This window comes from Antechinus flavipes, chromosome 6, assembly GCF_016432865.1.
Source record: "Antechinus flavipes isolate AdamAnt ecotype Samford, QLD, Australia chromosome 6, AdamAnt_v2, whole genome shotgun sequence".
Lineage (NCBI taxonomy): Eukaryota > Metazoa > Chordata > Mammalia > Dasyuromorphia > Dasyuridae > Antechinus > Antechinus flavipes.
This window is the reverse complement of record NC_067403.1, coordinates 165,637,857-165,665,276: the sequence shown is the minus strand read 5'-3', so window position 1 is coordinate 165,665,276 and position 27,420 is coordinate 165,637,857. Positions and strand designations below refer to the sequence as shown.

The window sequence follows — 27,420 nt, the reverse complement described above, 5'->3', positions numbered from 1 at the left end:
CGCCTCATCTAGAATATGATGGCATTTGTATACACTAAAAAAAATTAAGTGACACTGGCTTGATATGTGGCAAAACATACTGATATAATTCTCAGTTTTTCTATAGCCCCAAGGTAACCTATTTGCTATGCAGATATTGGGGAAGTAGAAATATTTAGATAAAACCTATCAGTTGTGAGATACAAATTATGATGCAAATATACTTCTCTTTTCTCTGACCACTTCTAGGAAAATCTTAGGTAGGCTCAAAATGTGTAAATACACCTCTTCTAGAAGACTGTTTTTTCACTTTTTTTTTCATTGGCCACTAAACACACTCTAAAACTCGAGTGCCTCTGAGCTTATCCTTTGTTCCACTTAATTACTGTAGTACATTTGTACTTTCCCCCTGCTTTACCTAGGTTTCACTTCTGTTGTGAACACCCAGCAGAGAAGATCTCGCTCTCCAACTCTGCAACTGGCTTTGGACTGTGAGTATTTATTTGGTAAAATAAACAATAAATAAGTGCTTTTTATTATGATTATTATCTCTCAACACAAAAAGCATTATTTTTCGTTAACATTATCTTTCTCAAGCACTTGACTTTGTATGTGCCTAGTATATAGAAGGCATTTGGGAAACAATTGTTGATTAATTGTTTCTTAAGATAATATTAAAAAAAGACTTTTTCGGATGGGCAGGCAATACCTTATATTCTGTTGTTCAAATGAAAAGGGGGGACTCTTTCTGTTCAAGTCTAAAGCCTTGAATTGTTTAATTGGTAATAATTACAGATTTTATTTCTTAGGTATCACTATTTGTTCCCAAGTGTATTCATATTTAAGTATGACTGCCTGATTTAATTTTTTTCACAAAAATTTATTAAGGGTCCTGGTGTGTCTTAAGATATATTCTCACATTTCATCTGCACAAATTATTTTTTAAAATTGAAAAGAAGATGTGACATCTCTGTGGTTTGAGGTTTCACTCTTTTCATCTTTGGATGGGACAATTTGTTGCTTTCTTGTTATTATTATTGTTTTAAAAGTTTATTATTTTATTTTAAACATTCTTTTTTTTTAAATTTTGAATTCCAAATTCTTTCCCTCTCTTCTACTCCTCTCCCACCCACTGACAGCAAGCAATATATAAATTATATATGTAAGATCATGTAAAACCTATTTTCACAATAGCTATATTACAAAAAACTATTAAAAATAAAATATCTCTGGAGGTGGGAAAGTTTTGGGGTTTTTTTTGAGTATTTTTGGAAACATCATGGATCATTGTCATTTACTGCTTTCCAGCTTGGTTTCTGGGTGTCATTTTCTAGTATTTAGAATGTTTCTTGCCTTGCCTAATTCTTATTTGTGGGAGAATGCCTACTATGTGAGATGACAGCATTGGAATGAGAAATTTTATCCATCAAAAACCAAAATGAGGGAGTATGAGTGACATCAGTAAGAAAAATCCAAGCACTATTCTTCTTAACTCATATGCTAGGTCTGCAAAGGAGAGAAAATGAGATACCCCGGCTATAAATTCAGATCCATGAGGTAGGAAGCATTAAATAAGGGGAGGTCTAACTCTGGAATATGAAAATAATTGAAAAATAAAATAAGCAAGTAAAAGATGGGAGTTAACTTTCAGCTGAGACACTAACTCTTTGTTAATTGTCTACATTTTACCCAGTAATTGTTTGTATTGATTTATGGGTAGCTAGGTAATTGAAAAACCAGGCCTAGAGTCAGGCTGGCTTATTTTACTAAATTCAAATTTAGCCTCAGCTTCTTTGGGTGACCCTCAGCAACTCAACTCTGCCTGCCTCAGTTTCCTCATCTGTAAAATGAGCTGAAGAGGAAAATGACAAACCTCTATAATATCTTTGCCAAGAAAACCCCAAATGGGGTCACAAAGAGTCAGACAGGACTGAACAACAATTTATATGATGTCACTCTCATTACCTATGAGCTCCTTGAGAGTAGGGATTATTTTTCTACCTTTCCTTATATCCCTTCGAGACCTCTCAGGGTTTATTTAGCACTGTGTCTGACACTTAATAAATATTTACTGACCTACTGATTTAACAGCCTAATTGTATCATGCTTTAAAATTTGCCCCAAAGCATCTCCCCAGTTACTTGAAGTCTGGGTCATTTTGGGTAGTTTCTCCAGCGGGTGGAAATGGATGGGGATATCCTGTGGGCTTTATCTGGCTTACAGTTAAGAAGAGGCTCATTCTGAACTTCCTGAAGCTTTCCAAAGATCACAGATGAATGGATCTCCAACACTCTCTCCTTTCACATCCTCTCAAATGGAAAGCAGTAAAAGGAACACTTCTTTCAAGGAAGCAAAAAGGCACTTTGTTTAGAAAAATGAGATTTCAAGGAGAGTTTTGGTAGGGAATTTTTATTCATTAAATTGATGTTTGCAGAAGGAGCTAGATTTGAAGTTAGAGAGTCGAAATTTGAATTCTGACCAGATTCTTGAGAATTTTGTGAACTTAACCATAGGGTCTTAGATATGGAAGGGGAAGGGTCATTAGAAACCATCCAGTTACAAGCCTTTTACTTCCCGGAGAGGAATCAGCTCCTTGCCCTCAGTCACAGAGAAAGTCCAACTGAAAGGCCATTTCCTATGAGGAAGCAGTCTAGCTGCTGGCCTGCAGATAGGTCAGCCCCCATGGCTGCTGAACTAGACCAGGCTTTCTGTTCCTTCACAGAGCCGGAATCCCAGGGCTTGCTCTTGAACTGGGATCTATAGTCTTCACTACCTCTAACACCATCTTACAGTAAAGGACACTTTTCAGCAGTCATCTCCCTCTCTGTTGAGTCTCACTATATTTATCTATTCAATGGGAATAATAATAATGCCTTCCAACAGTGACTGTAAGAATTGGATGAGATAATGTATGATTAGCACTTTGAAAACAGTTAAAATGTTCCACAAATGTCAGTTACAATGGGGAAAATAATTCCTGACCTCCAAGAAGTTGTATTAATTTATATTCCTTTTTGTTTGTATTTTTGCTGAGGCAATTGGGGTCAAGTGACTTTCCCAGGTTCACACAGCTAGGAAGTGTTAAGTGTCTGAGGTCAAATTTGAACTCAGGTCCTCCTGCCTTCAGGGCTGGTGCTCTATCCACTGCACCACCTAGCTGCCCCAATATGTATTCTTAATATTTATTTGGTGTCCCAAATTTTGAATAAATTTAAATTTTATTTAAACTACCCTTTAAGCTTTAAATAAACTGAAACTTTTGGGATACCCTGTATAATATAAGTAAATTGCTTTGCAAACCTTAAAATGCAATCTTGATATTATTATTATTGTTATTATTATTATTATTATTATTCCACTGTGGCTAGAATGCCAGACCTGGAGTCAGGAATCCTAACTCATAATCCTGAATTCATATCTGGCCTCCAATACTCACTAGCTGTGTAATTTAGTTCCTCATCTCTAAAATGAGCTAAAAAAGGAAATACCAAACCATTCCAAGTGTCTTTGCCAAGAAAACACTAAATGGGGTCACAAAGAGTTGTACACCATTAAAACAAAGGAACAACAGATTAGTTATTCACAGTTCCACATACAATCCTCTTTTTCTGTTCCTCTTTATATGTGAGAGAATCATGTAGATTTGTGTTTTTCACATTTAGAATAACAAGAAATTAAGTATATATGAATATGTGTGTATGTATGTGTATATAAGTGTCAATAATGAGTGTCAATAAGTGTGTCAATATAGCACTTTCCTGATGTCATTGGTCTTTTTGGAGTACCAAGAACAACAACAACAAAAAAAACAGATAAATATATAGGTGTATACAACACACACACACACGTTATATATACCTACATGTATGTGCATATATTCATATACATGTTTATATATGATGTGTATATGTAACATGTATGTCCTATACATATAAAGGTGTGTGTGTATGTGTATGTTGTTTGTGTGTCCAACCAGTCCAATTATTCTCTGACCTCTGCTCTGGAATCTCTTGACGTAGAGTCTTATCAACAATCCTGTACTGCCCAACCCAAGCCCTGGGTCACTCCCCACCCACCTTATTTGCACTCACACCATATCTGAACCTTAGCCTTTGTCAGCGGATGCCTGAGGAACCTGCGTTCTTTGATCCCATTGGGCAGCCTGACACCTATAAGAACTCAGTAAAGACCCACTGACCGACTGATTGACTGACCGACTGGCCTTTCCTGCGGCAAACCTTCCCCCCTTTATTGACTCACTAATGCACCTTCCAACAGTCTTCTCCCGCTTCAAGCTGCCCGTATGAGTCCTTTTGTCCTCATTCACACAGAGGACGAATGTCCTATTTTACTTCTGTTTTGCTCATCTTCCTCTTCCCCTGCTCACCCACGCTGCTTTTTTGAATACCTATAAGCAGGACATTCTCAGTATAACAAAATAAATACAAGGTAATTTTGTCTGGAAAGGACATTAGTATTGGGGAGAAGAACAGGAAAGGAAGCAATAATTCCAAAAAACCAATGATGGAAAATACTATCCACAGTTAGAGAAAGAACTGATGGGGTCTGAAGGCAAATCAAAACCTACTATTTTCACCTGTTTTGTTTTTTTTTTTTCATGATTTTTTCCTTTTGTTCCATTTCTTTTTTCACAATGTAATTAATGCATAAATACGTTTGCCATGATGGCTTGCCATCTTGAGGAATGGGGAAGAGAGAAAGGAAGGGAAAAAATGTTGAAACTCCAAATCTTTCCAAAAAATGAATGTTGAAAATTGTCTTTAGGGGAAGCTAGATGGCACATTGGATAGAGCACCAGCCTTAGCGACAGAAAGACCTGAGTTCAATGTGTACTCTGACAATTAACATTTGTCAGCCGTGTGATCTTAGGCAAGTCACTTAACCGCAATAATCTTGCCAAAAAAAAAAATTTGTCTTTATGTGTAATTGGGGAGGAAAGATGTAAATTTTTTTTTAAAAAAGAAGGGGGTGCTTGAGCTTTTTTGAAGGCAGCCTAAAAGGAAGAAATGAGGAGGAAATATGTATGTCTGCTCCAGGTATGTGGAACAGACACTGCAAGGGTATGTAGACTAGCAATAATGAGAAAAGGGACCCCGGAAGCCATCTAGTTCAACCTGCTCATTTTACACTAGAGGGAACTGAGGCAAAATGTCTTAAGAAAAGTCACACATTAGTCTCAGGTGACCCAGATCATGAAACCTATTCACGATGCTTTGTTGTGTTTTCCTTCCATGATGTCTCCTTTTGTCCAGTCTCTGATGAAGTCGGTCCTCCTCTCGACTTGTGTTCCTGATCACATCCCCTTCATCTCCTCACCTCCTCAGTCATCTCCTCTCACTCAACAACCTTCAGCATTTCTCTGTCACCTGGTTCCTTTCTTGTTCCCTTCAAACATACTCAAATGTTCCCCATTCTTTAAAAACAAACAAAACCCCTTCACTTGGCCCTGCCAATCCTCTCAGGCTATTGTGCTGTATTTCATTTTCCTAACAACCAAACAAAAGCCTTCTACTTCCTTGACTCTCTGTCTCTTCTGTCACTCTTGATTTACTTTTTAGTTCACCACTCAGCTGAAACTGCTCCCTCCAAGTGTTTCTTACTTGTAAATTCAGTGACTTCTCTGTCTTCATCTATCTTGAGCCTCTTGCAACATTTGACAGTCCTCCTGGACCATGATTGGGTCTTTCCTGGGTTTCAGTGATCCCTCAGCTTGATTCTCCTAATTGACCAATCCTTTTTATCCTTCCTTTTTAGGTCTTCATGTCCTGATAAGGTGATGTGGAACTTTTAATTTTGCTCTCTCTCTCTCTCCTTATTTCTTGGTATCCTAGTCATTTCCTGTGATTTCAATTCTCATCTCCATGTTGATAACTCCCAAACTTCTAGATGGAACCATCTTGTCTTTCTGCCCTGAATTCCCAGTGGATTCGCTCCTCATCTCAAATCTAGAATAAATTTTAATCTCCATTTCTACCTCTTAGAATCCCAAGCCTCCTTCCAAGTCAACTCACAAGCCACCTGCCATGATAAACCTTTCCTTGTCCACTGCTTATTGCTGTCTTTTCTTCCTTCTCAAATTGCCATATATGTACACATTTACCCATTTAATGATATATCCCTCTCAAAAAGCATCTTCCTTGGGGAAGGAGCAGTTTTTCATCCTTTTCTTGGAGTTCATAGTTCCTTGCATATAGCAAACACTCAATAAGTGTCATTGTTGTTTTACTGGTTAAGAGGTAACTAACTGAAGTCCAGAGAGACTAATTTGCCCAAAGTCATGAACATGTCTGGTGACATAGATAGTTGTGATTTGAATCCAAGACCTTCCAACTTGGCCCATAAAATGGTGACCTGAGAGTCAAGTCCAGCAGGACCAAAGACAAAAAGACACTATCCTGGCAGGCTCAGGTCCTTAGATAGAGAAGCTTATAAATCTTCCCCATCTAATCCAAGAACTTTCTTAGCTCAGAGCCAGCAGGAGAGAAAAGGGAGGACAGAAAAGGCGTCCTTGAGGAAGAGGGAACCAGCCAGCCACAGAGATGGTAACAGTGAGGTGGGGGCAGAGCCCATCAACAGACACAACAACGAGATTCTCTCCTTAATTCCCTTTACCAAAAAAATGTCTTTTAGAACAAAGACTTCAACTCCTTAACCCTCAATCGATTGTTGTTCATTTTCAATCCTGACTCTTTGTGATCTTATTTGGGGTTTTCTTGGTAAAGATACTGGAGTGGTTTGCCATTTCTTTCTCCAGTTCATTTTACAGATGAGAAAACTGAGGCAAACAGGGTTAAATGATTTGCCCAGGGTCACACAGTAAGTGGTGTCTGAGGTCAGATTTGAACCTAGAAGCAAATTCTTGGGTCACAAACCAACTAAGACTTGTTATTGAGACTAAAAGTAGTAAAGATGACTGAATGAGTATACATAGGAGGTCATTTCCATCTCGGTGCATTTTATCATTTTCTTTTCTAGGTTTTTAGAGTTGAGGGATTTGGGAAGCTTGATAGAGTAAGTGTCAGGAGGCAGCTCGATAGCTTAAACTTTTACTAGCTGTGTGACCTTGAACAAATCACTTTTATCTGCCTCAATTTCCTCAACTGTAAAATGGGGATAAAATGATAATAGCACCTACTTCCCATTGTTGTTGGGAGGATCAAAAAAGACAATAAGTAATGTACTTAGCACAGTACCTAGCACATGATAGGTATAGTGCCCAGCAGAGTAGGTAGTGTATAAATATTGATATGTATATTAACATTTATATATATACATATATACATATACATATATACATATAATTACTAATCCTAATGGATTTTTCTCCCTCTTCTTCCAAAGATTTTCCACAAGGAATTTATTCAACAGAGTAGAGAACTTTTTCTAGGTCTTGTCTCAGACACTTACTAGCTGTTTGACTTTGGAGAAGTCATTTAGATTGCTGCCTGCCTCAGTTTCCTCGGTTGTAAAATAAGGATAAAAATAGCACTTACCTTGTGAAGATCAAATGAGATATTTGTGAAGAACTTAGCATAGTGCCTGGTGCAGAATAGGTGCTCTGTAAATGCTTATTCCTTACCTTCCCTCTCATGTTAGATTTCCCAAGGAGCAGTATAAAACTTAAGGTGTCCATTCTTACCACATCTCATATGTAATTCTTGCTAATCACATCCACAGACCATCATTAGCAATATGCTACAACTTTCTTGTATTTACCCTCAGTCAATCTATTAACTAGCATTTATTAAGTGCCTGTTGTTCAGTTGTTTCAGGCAAATCCAACTCTTCCTGACCCTATTTGGGGTTTTCTTGGGAAACCTTCTACGTTTTACAGATGAGAAAACTGAAGTGAACAGGATGAAGTTGATATGGTACAGCTTCTAGGGGAAATAAAGCAGTAATCCTAAGGTCCGTTGACCTTAGGTGCTATAGATCTAATAATGTCTGTCAATGATTCCGGACTTAGAAATACAATCATATTTTTCTTGGCAGGATGATAACTGTGGAAATATATATAGAAAAATTGCACATGTTTAACATATATTGGATAACTTGCCATCTAAGGGAGGGATGTAGGGAAGGAAAGGGAAAAATCTGGAACACAAGATTTTGCAAGGATGAATGTTGAAAATTATTTTGCATAAGTTTTGAAAATAAAAATCTTTAACAAAAAAAAGATTTTTTGATTAAAAAAAAGAAATATAATCATATAGCATATATTTCTTTCCCTAGATGTTAGGGAAATATAGCAGTAATCCTAAAGTCCACTGACATTCTGTCTGTCAATGACTAATGTCCTCTGGCCTTAGATTAGTCTTACAAACATTGATAACTGTAATATAGATAATCTGCTGGTCAGTGATAACCAGCTTCCTGAAATAATAGTGAATAGACCACTCCTCAAACCCATAAGCCATAAAATTAGCAAATGAATAACGAGAAGCTCTCATCTCTCTAACTTTTCCTATAAATTTGTCTTCTTGCCCTTGATTCTTTGCTAAATCCTTTTGGAACTTAGCCCGTTTGAATTGGCTTTACAATTACACTTTATTTTGTCCCTTGAGTTGGAGATGGGTTCTAGCCTGCAGATTCTTTTGAGACACCTCATGTCGCCAGTCTGAGACTCCAACCTTTTGGGGTCTCCTTTCTGAACCTCCACAAAATGACCGGGTCACTCAGCTAGTTCGTGTCTGAGTGCCTATTAAATATCTACCAGGTGCCAAACACTGGTGCAGTGAATTAATCAGAGACAGGAGAACCAAGCAAGGAGTCCTGGGGGTGGTGGGCAACCCCACCAGACCTCCAAACTCTAACAGCCATCATCCAGGGGAGCGAATACTATGGAAAAGGGCCCAATCATGTCCACTAACTGCCAACCAGCGGCTACCCATCCAGCGGGCACCCAGTCCAGCTGAAGCATCACGGGGCAGACTAGGCAAACCACCACCAGCTGGACCACCATCTCCCTTCAGGTCCTGATGGAGCTAGCCCAGGACCCTGAACTCAAGAACTTTAGGAATAGCCAGATTTCTAGGCTGAGTTTTCTTTAAACAAAGAAAAAAAAAGAAAAAGAAAAGAAAAAAGAAATCTGATTTTTCTTAATGTTTTTGTTTAACATCATCCTAATTTACAAATATATTCCTCCCCCAGCAGCAAGACATACTTTTTAATCAATTTGTTTAAAAATAAAAAAGGAAAAAAGCAATTTAGCAAAATCAACCACATCTGATAACATATAATATGTATATATACATATGTATATATAAAATATTTCATATTGATACTTCTTTACTTCCGCAACAAAAGAAAGTATATTGTCTCCATTCATCTTTTGGGTCAAATTTGGTCATTATAATAATAACAATAACTTTTTAAGGTTTGCAAAGTGCTTTACAAATATCATCTTATTTGATTTTCACAACTCTATTATCATTTTACAGATAGGTAAACCGAAATTGAGAAAAGCAAAGTGACTCCCCTAGAGATATCCCTTAGATACCTCTGTATCAAGTATTTAAGGTGGGACTCAAATCATTTAATAATAGAGGGGGGTAATGTTCTTTTTCTTTTATAATAACTAAGTCAGCTAACTTAGCCTGACACATAGTAGGTACTAAATAAATGTTTACTGATTAACTGATGGATATTGTGGATATAGAATGCTGAACTTGAGTCAGAAAGACACTGAGTTCAAATATTTCCCCTAATATTTGCTAGTTATGGGGATTTTGGCTCCTCAGCCTCAGTTTCTCCATCTGTAAAAATGGGGAAAATAATAACACCTATCTCAGGGGTTGTTGTGAAAATCAAATGAAACAATCTTTATAAAGTGCTATATAACCTTAGAGGTTATAGAAATACTAGCTATTATTATTGTTTTAATCCTAAATTGCTCGGTAAAGGTGAGTTATTGTTACTTGTTATTTATTTTTACTAAGCCCTGATGTTTTTTTTTTTTTTTTGTATGAGTGAATGCTAGTCCATTTAATTTAACTTGAATCTAAAAACAAGAGCTCTAGGAAGAAAGGAAGATTTGCAAAGGTAACTCCTATTTATTTGAGAAGAAAGGGTGTGTTTAAGTCTTCCTAACTTCATCTTAATGAGTGTGAGTAATAGAAATTGAACTTTTTTTCCCTTTCATTTCCCTGTACTTTTGATTAGGGAAAATGGGTTTGAAGTTCTTAAAAAAGGGTGTGGTTGCTTTTTATCAAGATGAAACTAGGGACTGCATGACTAAATCTTTATTCTATTGCCTTTTAAGAACCATAAATTAATGAACTGTTCATGGAATTGTGAATTGATCTAATCATTCTGGAGAATAATTTGGAACACTGCCCAAAGGGCTATAAAACTGCATACCCTTTGAACTGGGAGTACCATTGCTAGGTCTATATCCCAAAGATAATAAAAAAGAAAAAAGAAAAGAAAAAAGAAATCTGATTTTTCTTAATGTTTTTGTTTAACATCATCCTAATTTACAAATATATTCCTCCCCCAGCAGCAAGACATACTTTTTAATCAATTTGTTTAAAAATAAAAAAGGAAAAAAGCAATTTAGCAAAATCAACCACATCTGATAACATATAATATGTATATATACATGTGTATATATAAAATATTTCATATTGATACTTCTTTACTTCCGCAACAAAAGAAAGTATATTGTCTCCATTCATCTTTTGGGTCAAATTTGGTCATTATAATAATAACAATAACTTTTTAAGGTTTGCAAAGTGCTTTACAAATATCATCTTATTTGATTTTCACAACTCTATTATCATTTTACAGATAGGTAAACCGAAATTGAGAAAAGCAAAGTGACTCCCCTAGAGATATCCCTTAGATACCTCTGTATCAAGTATTTAAGGTGGGACTCAAATCATTTAATAATAGAGGGGGGTAATGTTCTTTTTCTTTTATAATAACTAAGTCAGCTAACTTAGCCTGACACATAGTAGGTACTAAATAAATGTTTACTGATTAACTGATGGATATTGTGGATATAGAATGCTGAACTTGAGTCAGAAAGACACTGAGTTCAAATATTTCCCCTAATATTTGCTAGTTATGGGGATTTTGGCTCCTCAGCCTCAGTTTCTCCATCTGTAAAAATGGGGAAAATAATAACACCTATCTCAGGGGTTGTTGTGAAAATAAATGAAACAATCTTTATAAAGTGCTATATAACCTTAGAGGTTATAGAAATACTAGCTATTATTATTGTTTTAATCCTAAGTTGCTCGGTAAAGGTGAGTTATTGTTACTTGTTATTTATTTTTACTAAGCCCTGATGTTTTTTTTTTTTTTTTTTGTATGAGTGAATGCTAGTCCATTTAATTTAACTTGAATCTAAAAATAAGAGCTCTAGGAAGAAAGGAAGATTTGCAAAGGTAACTCCTATTTATTTGAGAAGAAAGGGTGTGTTTAAGTCTTCCTAACTTCATCTTAATGAGTGTGAGTAATAGAAATTGAACTTTTTTTCCCTTTCATTTCCCTGTACTTTTGATTAGGGAAAATGGGTTTGAAGTTCTTAAAAAAGGGTGTGGTTGCTTTTTATCAAGATGAAACTAGGGACTGCATGACTAAATCTTTATTCTATTGCCTTTTAAGAACCATAAATTAATGAACTGTTCATGGAATTGTGAATTGATCTAATCATTCTGGAGAATAATTTGGAACACTGCCCAAAGGGCTATAAAACTGCATACCCTTTGAACTGGGAGTACCATTGCTAGGTCTATATCCCAAAGATAATAAAAAAGAAAAAAGAAAAAAAGACCTATTTGTACAAAAATCATTACAGCAGTTCTTTTTGTTGTGGCTAAGAACTGATGTATAGTGAAGTGAATAGAACCAGGAGAACATTGTGCACATCTTTGATGAAGAATTGTAAATTCTTTGTAAATTGAAAATGACAGCTACTCTCAGCAAAGACCCAAGATAATCCCTGCAGACTAATGATGAAGTATATCATCAAACTCCAGAGAAAAAACTGATATTGACTGAATATAGACTGAAGCAAACTATTTTTAACTTTTTTTCATTTTTTTCTATTATTTGAGTCTTCTTGTACAAAATAATAATTATGAAAATGTTTTCATAATTGAACATGCTTACTGTCCAAGGGAGAGAAGAGAGGAAGGAGAAAGAATTTTGAACTCAAAACTTCAAAGAAAAATGGTTTTAAAGAACCCTAAATACTTCAAGAATAAGGTTTTTTGGTTTGGTTTGGTTTTTTCTGTTTTAGTACTTATTCTTACCATCTGCTATCTCCTTTTTCCATCAGCACTGTGACCATGAATCATTGATTTTTGTGTTTTGAATCTATAAAACACATACACAGAGTACTTTCACCCAAATTTTCTTTAAATGTTTCTTGAAACATTTCTTGAAATGTTATGTAATACCAGAGAGACTGAGGCAAGTAAAGATTGTTTTTTAATTTTTAATGTGAAGAGCTTAAGCTAGCTGACCAAATGGGATTACAATCCAAAGCATTCGTTGGAGCAGATAAACAGAGGCAGAGAGCTTATATAGGGTTTTAGCTAACTAGGGTTTGCAAACAGAATACATAACCTGAATATACAATTTTATCCTACGAGCTGTTAACTTTAGGAGAAACAAAAGCAGATAAAGGAGAGCAAGGACACTGGGAGGATGAACAAGCCATAATTCCAGAAAAGGATCATAACAATCCTGAAGGGTAGGGGTCTAGATAAGAAGGTCAAGGACAGGAGATAGGGAGATAAGGGGAATACTCAAACGGAGGAGGAAATTATCCTAATGAGGATTGACACAATGCACCTGGATTGTTTATGACACAATGGATGTAAAGGAGTCTCAGAGCTTCAAAGGTTTCCTGGGCTCTTTTCTAAACTAAATTTTCCCAGTCCTAATGGCAAGGAAGTGAGAGTGGCTATGGCTTATTATCCAGGACTCAACAGTTATTATCAATGATAATATTGAAAAGTAAATGCCATTCCCTTAAATTATCAAGAGACCTTAGAATTTGTCTACTCCAACATCCCCATTTTATTGATGAAGAAACTGAGATCCAGAGTCTATATTGCCTAGGCTCTTCCTGACTTCAATTTCAGTAGAATTCCACCTAAAAAACCATTCTGCTTCTGTAAACTTCTGCTTTCCAAGAAAAGAGATTTGCCATAATCCTTTGAGATGATAACTCATATTTATATGGTCACTTTCCCCACAGCATCTTTGTTAGGTAGGTAATACAAATATTATTATCCCCATTTTACAGATAAGGAAAATGAGTTCATCAACTAGTTAGCATTCATTAAGCATCTGTCAGAAATTGTGATAATCATGAGGTTTAGATTTGATTCCCTGAACCCCAAAGCTGCCACTAGACCTTATCATTTAACTCCCTGATCACCAGAAATCCTAATTTCCTTTGGGTGCCCTAAGTCTAAACCTCATCAATTCCACACGAAATGAGACTTGTCCAGTTTATTAGAAGGGCACAGCGGTCAGTTAAAGCCATGATCTCCCTCTAGTATCTGAGTTCTGATATGTGAAGGTGTTCTCTCGCTAGCTCCCCACATTGCATATGTAAAAGTCAAAATGATCCATTAAAAGGAAACTAATTTAGTGAACAGACCATTGCCTACCAAAGTATAACACCTTTTCAGTATTTGCTGACTTGACTTGTTGCTGTCCTTATTTTCCTTGATTTATTATTTTATAGGAAAACTATTTCCATAAAACCTAAAGGCACATATCACAGGGTAGTTATAAAAATGGCTCATTTATCTCCACAGCCTTTGTGGTGGGGAATCTGGGGAGGGGAACAAGGAGGGAGAAGGATGGAGACACAGAGAATACATGGTGACATTCAAGGCTCTCCAATTCATTTTTTTTGTGCTATGGTAACAGTTTAGTAAATACCATTTCTTCATCAGAAATATCTTAGGTTTTGTTCTGCATTGAAACAAGGATGGTAACCGTGCCAGCTTCTGTTTATGTCACACTTTAGGTGTGATATGATGGAGTTAGGGGGTGTAGGGGATAGAGTTATGGGCTGGGAATCAGGAAGACTCATTTTCCTGAGTCCAAATCCTGCCTCAGACATTTACTATCTGTGTGACCCTGTGCAAGTCACTTAACCCTCATTGCCTCAGTTTCCTGATCTATAAAATGAACTGGGGAAGAAATCACTTCAGAAAAAAAAGAGGGAGTGAGAGAGGGAGGGAGAAAGAAAGAATTCCTGCTCTCAAGGAGCTTATATCTAAAAGGTAACAAGAAGCACATATAAATATACACAAAATAAAAAATGAGGTAGTTAGGGAGGGAAGATTTGAAATTAAGATCAAAAAAGGCTTTATTGTAGAATGTAAGTCTTGAAAAAAGAGAGAAATTCTATGAGGTGGGAGTGAAAAGGGGTTCATCCCAGCCTTGGAGAATAGCCAGTGCAAAGGGGCAGAGATGAAAATGTTAGATGTGAGAAATAGAAAGAAGGCCAGTTTGGCTGGACTAGAGTGAAGAAAGGGGAATAATGTACAAAAGGGATATAAAGACATATTGGGGCAAGGATGCAAAGGGCTTTATAAAGTTAAATAACTTCAGAAAAAGAAACTGAGTTAGCTATAAATGAACTGCCAAAAGGGAATGAGGAGCAAAACCAGGACCAGATGGATTCAAAAGTGAATTCACTATCAAATTTTCAAAAAATAATTCAGCCCAATACAGCATAAACTGTGGTAAATATAGCAAGAGATGGATTCTCTCAAAGTCCTTCTATGACACAAATATAGTCTTGATATCTAAACTAGGGAGAGAAAAAACAGAAAAAAGAAAACCAAAGACCAATATTGATAAAAATTTTAATATTAGCAAAAAGGCTACAATTATATGCTATTACCAGGTTGGGTTTATATCAGAAATGCAAAGTTAGTTTAATATATTTAAAACTATAAACTTAACCATGTTAATATTAAAAAAAGAAATCATATATTGATAGATGCAGAATTAGCCTTAAACTACAACCATTTTTGTTAAAACACACACATGCACACACACACACATCCACTAGAAAACAAAGATAAATGTACCTTTTTTTATGCGCTATATAATATATATCTAAAAGAAGAGGAAGCATTATATACTCGAATCCTTTTCATTAAAACTAGAGATGAAACAAGGATATTCATTGTCACCACTTCTATTTGACACAGTGCTAGAAATGTTGGCTATGCCATCAAAACAGAAAAAAGAAATTGCAGAAATAGGCAGCAATGAAATAAAACAAAATAATTGCATATGGTATGATAGAATACTTGGAGAAGAAATAACTTCAATAAACTTGAAGGATATAAAATAAATCCATACAAATTATCAGCTTTGAAGAATAAGACCAATATAACCCAGGAAGAAGAGATAGAAAATGAAATTTTATTTAAAATAACCACAGAACACTCGAGGAATATGCCTTGGGACCTCACCAGGAATCCCTCAGATTACAAAGTGAACTGTCCCTCACTCCACACTCACACACTCTTAGGGCGTACCTGGCCAGGGAGTTTCTGTGATATTCTCCTTTCCTCTCCTCCCCTTCCAGGAAGCTTAGTGTGGAACTTGAATAGGAGCCACAAAGGGATGGAAGAGTAGGGGTGACAAATGTCTTTTCATTTTCTCTTAGAATACCAAAGGCAACTAAACTCAATTACAAAGCAAAAAAATAAAAATAATACAGAATGTGTAAAACACTTGGGAGTCTACCCACTACAGCTCACATAGGAACTCTGTGAATGCAACTATAAGCTATTGTTTCATAGAAATAAACCAATTTGATAAAAAAATTTCTGGAGAAATTGGAAAACTGCACAAAAGACATTTAGTTTATACCTCTACCTATATAGGTTACACCTATAAAATTTATACAAAAGAAGCTCTAAATAGACATATGACCTAGATATAAAAGTTCACGTAATAAATAAATTAGAGAAATGAGTAAGAAATCATGAATGGGATCTTTGGGTAGAGAGTAGATTCATGATCAAACGAGAGATGGCATCAGAGAAGATAAAATCAATAATTTTGATTGCATAAAATAAAATCAAACTTTTTGCAAAAACAAAACTTACTGGAGACTGAATATAAATCAATACCTGCTATGGTCAGTTTTTTTCCTGTTTCTTATGTCCCCCCTCCCCCCATGGTTTTTCCCTTTTATTCTTATTTTTCTCTCCCAACATGATTCATTAAAAAGGTGTGTGTGTTGTTTTAAAATAAACACACATGTATAACGAGAAAATAAAAGAAAATAAAAAAGTTTTCAAAAATAAATAATTAGTTTGGTAAAAAACAAAACCAAAACCTTATATGACTAAGATGAGTAGGGAAACAACCAGGAAGAAACTTTGAAACTTGTTTCTCTGATAAAATTCTCATTTCTAAAATATATAAAGAACTAATTTGAATGTATAATAATAAGAACTTTTCTCAATTGATAAATACTTTAAGGATATGAACAGGCAATTTTAAAAGGAAGAAACTCAGGCTATTTATATCCACACACACAAAAAAAATGCCTTAAATATAAATGCCTTAAAAATAAAAAATGCAAACCTCATTCTGAGATTCTATCTCACACCCATCAGATTGGCAAAGATGATGAAAGAAAAAAATGACAAATGTTGGCAAGCCTGTAGGAAAGCAAGGCTTTGTGAATGGGTCCAGCCATTCTGGAAAGCATTTTGTGACTATGCCCCCCAAATTACTAAATTCTGCATGCCCTTCAACCTATATCACTGCTAGATTTACAGATTAAAGAGATCAAAGAAAGAGATGATCTTACATGTACAAAATATTTATCACAACTCCTTTCATGGTCACACAAACCTCTGGAAATGAGGGGTGAAGGAGTTCCCATTGGGGAATGGCTAAACAAATTATCGTGCATGAACATGTTGGAGTATTATTGTGCTAAAAGAAATTAAGGGGAAAAGTGATTTCAAAGAGACATGTACATGTAACTACTTAACACAAAATGAGGTGAGCAAAACTAGAACAATTTATAATAAAATATCAATATTATAAAATCGACCAATTTGGCAAGACTTAAGGATATTTACTAACTGAATGATCAACAATGATTCCAAAGAACTGCCCACTTCGTGACAGGAAGATGATGAATTGAGATATATATATATATATATATTAAAAATGTTCTTTCTTTTTTTCTTTTTTTTTCTTCCTTCCTTCCTTTTCCTTTCTTCTTTTTTTTTCCTTCCTTTATTGTGTAAGGAGGAAGTAGGGGAAGAAAAAAATGAATGCCCAATAACTGGAGAAACATTTTTAAGCTAAACAAAGGAATTTATCTTTTATTCTAGAAACAATGGGAAGGCACTGGAATTTTTTGTTTTTGTTTTTTAAATAATAGGGTTAGAGCTATACTTAAGGAAAATCATTTTGGCAGCTATATAGATGATAGACTGGGAGAGGTGAGACTTGAGGCAAGAACAATTAGGAGACTATTACAATAGTCTAAGTAAGAAGTGATGAAGGGGCTTGAATTTGGGTAGTATTCTGTGTGGGTCAAGATTTTGAGATATCCTGTGGATATTTAAGCAACCAAACTTAGCAATTGGTGGAGTGAGAGTGAGGAGTCCCGGATGAAGCTGAGATTATCCTGATAGACTGGAGGAATGGGGGTACCTGAGATAGAAATAAGGAAAGTGTATTATTTATTAAAAAAAAAAAAAAAGAACTGGATGTAAAAAAAGAATGAGGAAAAGATGATAAATTCTCTTTTGACATGTTGAATTTCATAAGAAACTTAATCCCCCTAGGGAACTCCCTGACTATAAATTTCATAGCACAGCCTGGTCTATATTGGTAGAAAAAGTTTGCTAATGAGGAGTTTCCTTTCCCAACAATCGCATAGGTCTGAGCTAACTGATTGACTAAGTGAATGAACAAATGAAAACATGCAAACAACTTCATGAGCTAGCTAGTACCAATATTATTCCCATTTAATTTTTATTACTTTAAAAATGTTTTGTCGATGCCTTCTATTTTACAGCAATGATGTAGCACCCTACTGACCCTCAATTTATTATTATTATTATTACTAATTATCATTTTCTATAGCTAAGAAAGACTAAAGTTTTCCAAAGATGCTTCTTTCATTATCCCCTATGTGTGGTTCAGAAGTGGTGAGGGGTCGCCATTTAATAAAAAAAAGTTGGAGAGATCTCTAGAAGCAAAGCAAAGTTCATTATACATTCTCGCATCCCACCCATCAGCAGACAATGGAAGGGAGGAAGCACCTTTAGGGGCAGGGTCAGCACTTTTAATCCCTAATGCAAATGCCCCCTCCCACCACTGACCCTCCTCCTCATTGGCTGAGGGTCTCACATTCGAAATGCGGGAACTACTCAAGAAATTGAACTTGACCAATAAGTACATAGTTGCCCATATTTGGCTGAAATGGGAGAAAGGGGTGTCATAGGAGGATAGCAGGAAGGGGACTTAGGTATGACCTTGACTCAAAGTCCTTCAGGTCTACTCAAACTTTGAATTTTCACAACTGCCTTGGAAGATCTCACCTCATCTCGTTCACATACACTGAGAAGCAGCTTGATCCAGAGGACCTAGTGGCCAAGGCCATCAATAACCTTGAGTTATCTGAAGACACATCATTTCTCTCTTTTCTTTTCAGGCTCTAGACGTCTCAACAATGCAACAAACACCGCCAGTGGTCATCATGACTCAGCCCCAGAGGGGGGGTATCTATCCTCAGAGCTCCAACTGGCAGACGGGTCTTCTAGACTGTTGCAGTGACTGTGGAGTCTGTGAGTCCTTAGGCTGAGTTAATATTGAACGTGACTGATTTAAAATCAAATTTCCAATCATCTTTTCTCATTCTTCTGTCTCTATAGAGCATGTTCCAAATGACATATATCCATTCCTAGTCAATGTGATGCTGTCTTTTTTAAAAGCATCTAATAATGGTCACCAAAGGATTGATACACCATCTTTGTACTTGTCAGTGAGGAATCTTACGTGTGGCTCAAGATTATTTGCATGAAAAAACAACTGTGTAAATATGTATGCATATATTGGATTTAACATACATTTCTACCATGTTTAACATATGCCTGCCATTTAAGGGAGGAACCGGGGGAAGGAGGAAAATTGGAACACAAGGTTTGAAATAAAAAGCTTTAATTAAAAAAAAAAAAAGATTATTTGCATAAGATTCTTCTTATTGATGGAAAATGTTAACTAGGCTCTCTTCCAAGTTCTCACTGATTCTCACATAAAGAAACAAAATGCATTGAAGCATCATTCTCTACCAAAGAGGAGAATTTTATGCAAATAACCTTGAGCCCCAGATTATACTGGAATATATTTAAAAGTTGAGGGAACAATCGATCACTTATCACTGATAAGTAAGTATATAGTTCATAATTAGATCTAAAATTTATTTTCTTTCATTTTTATTAAATAGAATATTGTCAATCAATAAACAAGCATTTTAAAAATACCCATCATGTGTCAGGAATGGTGCTAGCTTCTGGACATAAAACATCAAAAATTTAAATTAACTGTCTACCAGGGGAAAACAACATGTACATACAAATACATGTAACATTTGCTACTTAAATGAAAAGTAATTTTGGATTAATCAATTAAAATTAATTTAATTAATTGACTTCATTAATTTAAATAAAAAGACATTTGAAAAGGTCTCAAGTAAGAGATGGCATTTTAAAAAAGGTAGGAGAATTCTTGGAGACGGGAGTAGGGAAGGCATTCCTGCCACAGTTTGCCTAACCTAAGGTCAGAGGGAGAAGATATGGAAAGTCATATGCGAGGAAGAACTAGGTTGCTCTATTTACTTCTAAATGCATATCAAATCCCTACACAGAAATCAACCATGTTACTTTATAATGATACTATAGTGTAGGAGAAATGTCAGAAAACTGTCAAAAGCCTTGAATCTCTTCTACTATCGTATAAAGTGGGCAAATTCCCTAACCTATTTAATTGCATTATATTTGTTTTTGTTTATCCTTCTGGCATGGTCCAAATAACTCTGCCACCTGATCTGATTAACCTTTATTTAAAATGAAGGAAATGGCAAACCACTCTAGTATGGTTTTCAAGAAAACCCCAAATGAAGTCATGTGGAGAGTTAGACACAACCAAAATAACTCAACAACAAAGCAATATATAAATGCTAACTATTTTTAAGAGCAGATTCAAATCCAACGGCTATTTCCTTTTCCAATGATCTCTCCCACAAATTTTTAGCTTTTTAATTTTGATCCTCATTTTACATCGTTGTTTGTTTTTTCAATGACACTCATATTAAGTGTGGTTTAGAAGCTACAGCAGATTTATCAAGCTGGAACCTTGAGTCATTCTTTACTTTCTAGTTGTATTCAAGATTATCTGGTTGAAGTATCAATTCCTTGGTAATGGTACTGTCTCCTTTCGGAATTTTGATGTGCCAAAAAAAATAATAAAATATGTGTGTATTTATATTTATATATTTATATCTATATCTATCTATCTATCTATATACATATATTTTAGGGGGCAGTAGATTTCTCTTGTTTTTCATATGTCACATTCCAATCCCCCATTGTATTTTTAAATTATTCTACATGATGTAAATGTGTACTTTTTTAGATTGATTTTGGAACAAAATGAAACATTCATGGGTCATTCAACAGTTAGCAAAAGGAGATTCATTTATTTGTATCATGAAAAATCTTTCAACAAGGATAAGCATTGAGAAGCCCTTAAGGTGATTTAGCTAAGCAAAGAAAGCTTCAGTCTTAATTCCCTAGCCAAGTATCAAAGCTCATTGTGGATGCTTTGTACTCTTGATGATGAAGAAACAGCATCCAATGGTTTCAGCCTTTAGTCCCCTAAAACAACCAAATCTCAAGGTTTTTCTCAAAACATTTAAAGGAAAAACCAGCTATACCGGGAAGATTTAAGATATTGCTCCTATCACAATGTTGATATGTAAATCTCACCTTTTTGGCTGCTTGTAAGATTTATTTTTTGATTTGAAGCCCTGGAACTTGGGACAACTGGGTGAATAAAAAATTAGAGCTCCTCTTAGTCAGCATTCTTTGGTTTCTATCAGTGGACTGTCTCCATTATTAGGAGGCAATTTACTTGTATGTGATACTGGGAAATGGGACTCAATTTCTTTAATTGGGCAGGGAGGGGAGTTTAGTCAAATTTTAGTTGTGTTTAACGTTTCATGACCCCATTTGGGGTTTTCTTGGCAAAGATCCTGGAATGGTTTGCTTTTTCTTTCTGTAGCCCATTTTACAAATCAGGAAACTGAGACAGGAAACTGGCCCAGGGTCACCCAGCTAGTAAGTATCTGAGCCACATTTGAACTTAGGAAGATGAATTTTCCAGGACTGACATTCTATCCATTCACCACATAGAAGCTAAAACATCCAATTTGCAAGAAAAATCACTGAGGCAGAACTTCAAGCTAATTAACCATTTAGGGACTTGGCCCCATTTAATGAATGGGTCCTTAGACCTTCCTCACAATTAGAGATTAACCTCCTTACCCTCAGGACCTTACTTTTATAGTACTTGCTACCCAGACAGTACAAAGGAACAGATCAAAAATACAGTCTAATTGATGGATAAATCTTGCCCTTGACCTTCCAGAAGGACCTACACAAAATATAGAATCCCATTAGCTGACAGACTTGCAAACTGACCTTAAGAGACCTCTTTTGACCTTCTAAGAGGTCCTTCCAAAATGGAGGAGCAGACTCATGGGATTGGGCTGATGAACAGATGTCAAAATATCTGCATGTGCTGCAGCCAGGCAACCATGGTCACTCTTTGGCCAAAGCTCATAGTCATTTCCTCGTTGGCCAATAAAAAGCTAATGGCAGAGGGGCAATAGAATGGCTGGGGGATTTTCTGTGTAATTAAGCCACATCTGTCATACTGAACTTAGTCCCCCTGCTCACAGGAAGAGAAGAGGGAGGTTTTCTAGTTAGCTTTCTATGATTAAGTAAGCAAACTTTTGGTAAATGACTTTCTGATTATATAATATACAGTTCGAGGCCTTTCATAAAAGATTTTTTGATTAATATACAGTGATAAGTAATATGTTAATTGATTAAGCGCAAGTATACTGATAACAGATATATTGATTGACTAAATGTATATTGATTTATTTAGTTAACTTGATTGACTAAGTGTATAATGATTGTAGATATACTGATATATTAATAATTACTGCTAATCACCCTTATAAAATCACTAGCTGATTAATATAGAATATAGAGTAAATAGAGATTTAATCATCTAATTCACTTAATTCTTTAGACTTGCAGAAATCTGCCTTATGAGGACTGCTGGTTTGTTTTTGGTTTTCAATTTTATTCTGTCCTTCCTTATTCCTTCTCTAAATTTTCTCAATCTGCCTGAATCACTCTATTCTTTAGAAATGACACAGCTTCATTAAGAATTTACCACCATCAATAATCAAGGCCTATGGCAATCTAGTATTTGATAAATCCCCAAACTCCAGCTTCTAGAATAAGAACTCACTCTTGACAAAAATTTCTGGAAAAACTGGAAAATAATATGTCAGAAATTCAGCATAGACCTACATCTCACACCCCATACCAAAATAAGGTCAAAATAGATACATGCTTTGGGGATAAAGGATGATACCATAAACAAATTAGGAGAACAAGGGATAATTTACCTTCAGATCTTTGAAGAAGGGAGAAATTTATAACCAAAGAAGAACTAGAGAACATTATGAAAGGTCAAAATGGATGACTAAATACATTAAATTAAAAAGGTTTTGCACAAATAAAACCAATAGAAACAAGATTAAAAAGGAAGTACAAAGGTGGGAAAAAATCTTTACAGCCAGTATTTCTGATAAAGGTCTCATTTCTAAAATATATAAAGAATTGTTAAATTTATAAGAAATCAAGTCATTCCCCAATTGATAAATGGTCAAAGGATATGAACAGACAATTTTCAGATGAAGAAACTGAAACCATTGTTAGTATATGAAAAGATGCTCTAAATCATTATTGATCAGAAAAATGCAAATTAAGACAACTCTGAGATACCACTACACACCTGTCAGATTGGCTAAAATGACAGGAAAAGATAATGATAAATGTTGGAGGGGATGCGGGAAACTGGGACACTGATGCATTGTTGGTGGAATTGTGAATACATCCAACCATTCTGGAGAGCAATTTGTCCAAAAGGGCTATCAAACTGTGCATGCCCTTTGACCCAGCAGTGCCATTACTGGGTCTGTATCACAAGGAAATCATAAAAGAGGGAAAAGCACATACATGTGCAAAAATGTTTGTAGAATCTGTTTTTATGTAGTAAAGAACTGGAAAAGGAGTGGATGCCCATCAGTTGAGGACTGGCTAAACAAGCTGTAGTGTATGAATGGGATATTATCGTTCTATAAAAAAAGGTGAACAAACCTGATTATAGAAAGGCTTGGAAAGATTTACACAAACTGATGCTGGGGGAAACAAACAGAACCAGGAATGTAATATACATAATAATAGCAGGAATATGTGATCAACTATGAAAGGCTTGGTTCTTCTCAGTGGTTTAAGTGATCCAAAGCAATCCCAATAGATTGGACAGAAAATGCCATCTGCATCCAGAAAAAGAATTAAGGAGACTGAATGTAAATCAACACATGCTATGTTCACTTTTTTCTGTTTTTTAAATCTCTCCTATGTTGTTTTCCTTTTGCTCTGATTTTTCTCTGCAAATATGAGTCATAAAGGAATGTGTATTAAAAATACTACAATTTAAAAAAAAAATTTACCATCACCTTTGTTACCTTATTTTTATACAACAAATGTGCCAAATCCATGGATCTATAATTAATCACCTATATATGCATAAGAAATAATATTAATTAGAGACCATACTCAGGTTTTTCATAAGCCATGTTGGACCAGTATGGGAGCTCAACATATTATTATTCATGCAGATCTTATGAAAGTTTGTACATGCTAAATGGCATATAAGAACAAGCTAGGGAAATAAGGAGAGCATAGAATGCTTTATCACTGTCAGAATAATGGCTATTTTGTGTGTTATGATGTATTTTATCCCTCCCCCTCACCCCAAATACACTGGGTATAACAGTTTCTCTTTAAGGGAGCCTTGGAGAATTCAAGATTTAATAAGATAACTCTTGCCTGTGGTTTCTTCCCTAAGGCCTCTGTGGGATCTTCTGTACTGTCTGCCTGTCTTGCCAAGTGGCTTCTGACATGAACGAATGCTGTTTGTGTGGAACAAGCGTGGCCATGAGGACCCTCTACCGGACCAGATACGGCATCCCTGTGAGTCAGCTCCTCAGCTAAATGGTGACCCCTGACAGGCTGCTATACAAACGGATGTTACGTGTTCATATTATTAGAAATTGTGCTTTTACTCCTGTACCAGGAACATAATAGGGACTTAAATATTGATTGATAAAAGTTGACCGAGTGGGGGAGATCCTAAATTATTTGCAACTCACTGGCTGTCCAGCAATGTTGCCTCACTCTTCATTTCTTGTCTGAATAAAAGAATTAAAATGCACCATGGGGTGGGGAAGAGAACTAGGGCTGTCTCTGCTTTACTCACTGAAATTCTTTTAGGGCAAGGATTCTTAGGTTGTTTTTCATGGGTTCCTTTGGCAATTTACCCTCTTCTCAGAATGTCTTTAAATGTATCAAATATATAAGATTCAAAGAAAGCAATTATGTTGTTTTCCAGTTTAAAAACAACCAAGTTCATGGATCTTGGGTTAAGAATCCCCTGGCTCTAGGACATAACAGAATGCCTTCGGATGTATTTTAACAATCCCTGCATTTACTCTTTGCATCCTATTTGTACATAAAATGTCCATTATATTTCAGCTATTGTGGTAGCCGTACCCTAGGCAACACTGGTACAAATAAACACTTGAGGTGTTTGTTCTATGGTCATTGACACCGTTCATGTACTTGCCCCCAAGTCTTTGCTGGGGAAGTGACCGGGGATTTTGGCAGACAGTGTCAGCAGAAGCTGGAAAGGCCCAAGTGTGGCTTCTATGATTTCCGCTCTGTCTGCCATCCCTGAACCAGTGTGGATACAGCTGCTAAAGACCACACACTCAATTATATGGATCTCTATCCATGGGTCAAAATGATGGGTCTTTGAAATATTGGAGTCTTCCTAATCGCATTGATGTGGAAGATCCTTTAGGACTGTTGGAATAACTACCTGATCTTGGGAATGAAATAGTGGAAACCCCAAGAGGAGTCGGGATCCCAATCTTTTTCAAGAAATCCCAGCCGATCAGACCCTGGGAATGATGTAATCACCTTCGGGGAATGTAGCTACTGGGAGTGATGTGGCCCAGCCTTGAGGATGTGTGTGAAAGAAAGGGAGGTTGGGCCTGATATCTTTGTTTTACTGAGCTATCTTTCAAGGATGTCTGTTTTGTCATCCCAAAGCCTGGGCAGCTATCTTGCACCTGGACCCAAACAATAAGCACTTAGTTCCATGAAAGAAGAAAAGTATGTGGGGGGAATCATTGTTAGCCCCCATGACCAAACTTCCCACTAGTCATATGAAGCCCAAATCCATGATGGCATTTACCCTGCTCTGCTCTTTGTTCTGTACTCCCCAACTCCTCCTCCTCCAAATTTACCTGCTTGTTCCTTGCTCTTGGCTATCTTCAAGTTTTGGAATTTAGCCTGCATTAATTGGTGCTACATTTATAATAAAACTTTGTCTCTTGACTTAAAAATTATCTAAGCTTCCAAATCTTTTGGGACAGCCATGATACCAGTCCTGAACCCCAATATATCGGGATCTCCTGCACCCAATATCATGAAGTATTGGAAAAAATATAAAAAGGAAAATTTGTATGAAAAAACAGGAAACCTCCTTTACTATAAAATCAATGAATTTGATTTAATCAAATTGGATTCACTGTCTGGTTTTGCCTCCAACATATTTTGAAACCATTTAAAAGTCATAAGCTTCAGACACTTGACACTTAATTAGCTCTGTATGACTCTGGGCAAGATACTTAATCCTGATTGAGTCTAAAAACAAAACAAACAAAAATAAATAAAAGTCATGAGCTTAATGATTTTGATTCTGATTTCTTTCAACAGGGATCTATTTGCAATGACTGGATGGCGACTGTGTTCTGTCTTACATGTTCTCTTTGCCAAATTAAGAGAGATATTAACAGGAGAAAGGAAATGAATGCTTTCTGAATAAGCTAACGGTGAGTCCCTACAGGTCTTTTAAGAACTTTGGACTTCTTAAATTTGGTATTTTCCAATCAAGAAAACTTAGATCTCTCGCTATCATAAAGGTTGATTTCTTTAGGAGAAATAAATTTAGTTTAGTTTGGCACCCCATTTCAGTGGACAGGTACAATGAATTAGAATGGTCGATTTCCCAGGAGCCTACTCAGGATTTGGTCAATCTGTCAAAAATCATTTATTAAGCACTTCCAACATGTAACAAATCCTTTACCAGGTACCAAAAAGAAATAAAACAAATGCGGAGTTACCTCTGACTTCAGGGAGTCAGATTGGAATGACAACTGCAAAATGTCAATTTGAGTTTGTGATGGCTATAGATGAAGGGACTGAGCAAAGTAAAAGCCTACTTGGCAATATTGAGTCTTGAACTAAATAAGGTAATCATAATCATAAACTGGCTCCCCTATGCACCAGCCAGTATCTAATGTCCCTAAAACATCGTTCTGTGCGTTAGCTCTTCCTTCCCTACTCAATTTTATATTTTGATAGGTCAAAATCCAGTAGAGGATTTGCACTCAAAGGGCTTTAATATGAATGTTGAACTTCCATGAGTTTCAATCTCATTTGTAAAAATAAAAGGGTTAGATTAGGTCAATTTAATGGACAGTGTTGAACAGCTGAATAAGTTATGGTATATGAAAGCTATGGAATATTATTGTTCTATAAGAAACAACCAGCAGGATGATTTCAGAGAGGCCTGGAGAGACTTGCATGAACTGATAAGTGAAGTGAGCAGAACCAGGAGATCATTGTACACAGCAACAGCAAGATTGTACAATGATCAATTCTGATGTTTGTGGCTCTTTTCAACGAGATGATTCAGGCCAGTTCCAATGATGTTGTGATGGAGAGAGCCATCTACATCCAGAGAGAAGGAGGGGACTGAATGTGGATCACAACATAGTATTTTCACTTTTTTTATTGTTTGCAATTTTTTTCCTTTTTAATCTCGACTTTTCTAGTGCAGAATGATAATTTTGGAAATATGTATAGAAGAATTGCACATATTTAACATATAAATGATTACTTACTGTCTGGGGAGAGAGGGAAAGGTAGGGAAAAAATTTGGAACACAAGGTTTTGTGAA

The 27,420-nt window shown here is 35.9% G+C and overlaps 1 protein-coding gene across 1 annotated transcript in view; it reads left to right on the top strand.

Moving 5' to 3' along the window:
* Positions 1-263: 263 nt before the first annotated feature.
* The window catches only part of PLAC8 (placenta associated 8), a 28,419-nt gene continuing 1,262 nt past the window's right edge, over positions 264-27,420 (top strand). The window contains exons 1-4 of the mRNA XM_051966631.1: positions 264-470; positions 18,683-18,815; positions 24,241-24,365; positions 26,175-26,290. Coding sequence (XP_051822591.1) covers positions 18,701-18,815; positions 24,241-24,365; positions 26,175-26,279 — 345 coding nt within the window. The 5' untranslated portion in view covers positions 264-470; positions 18,683-18,700 and the 3' untranslated portion in view covers positions 26,280-26,290. The remainder of the gene's footprint in view (positions 471-18,682; positions 18,816-24,240; positions 24,366-26,174; positions 26,291-27,420) is intronic.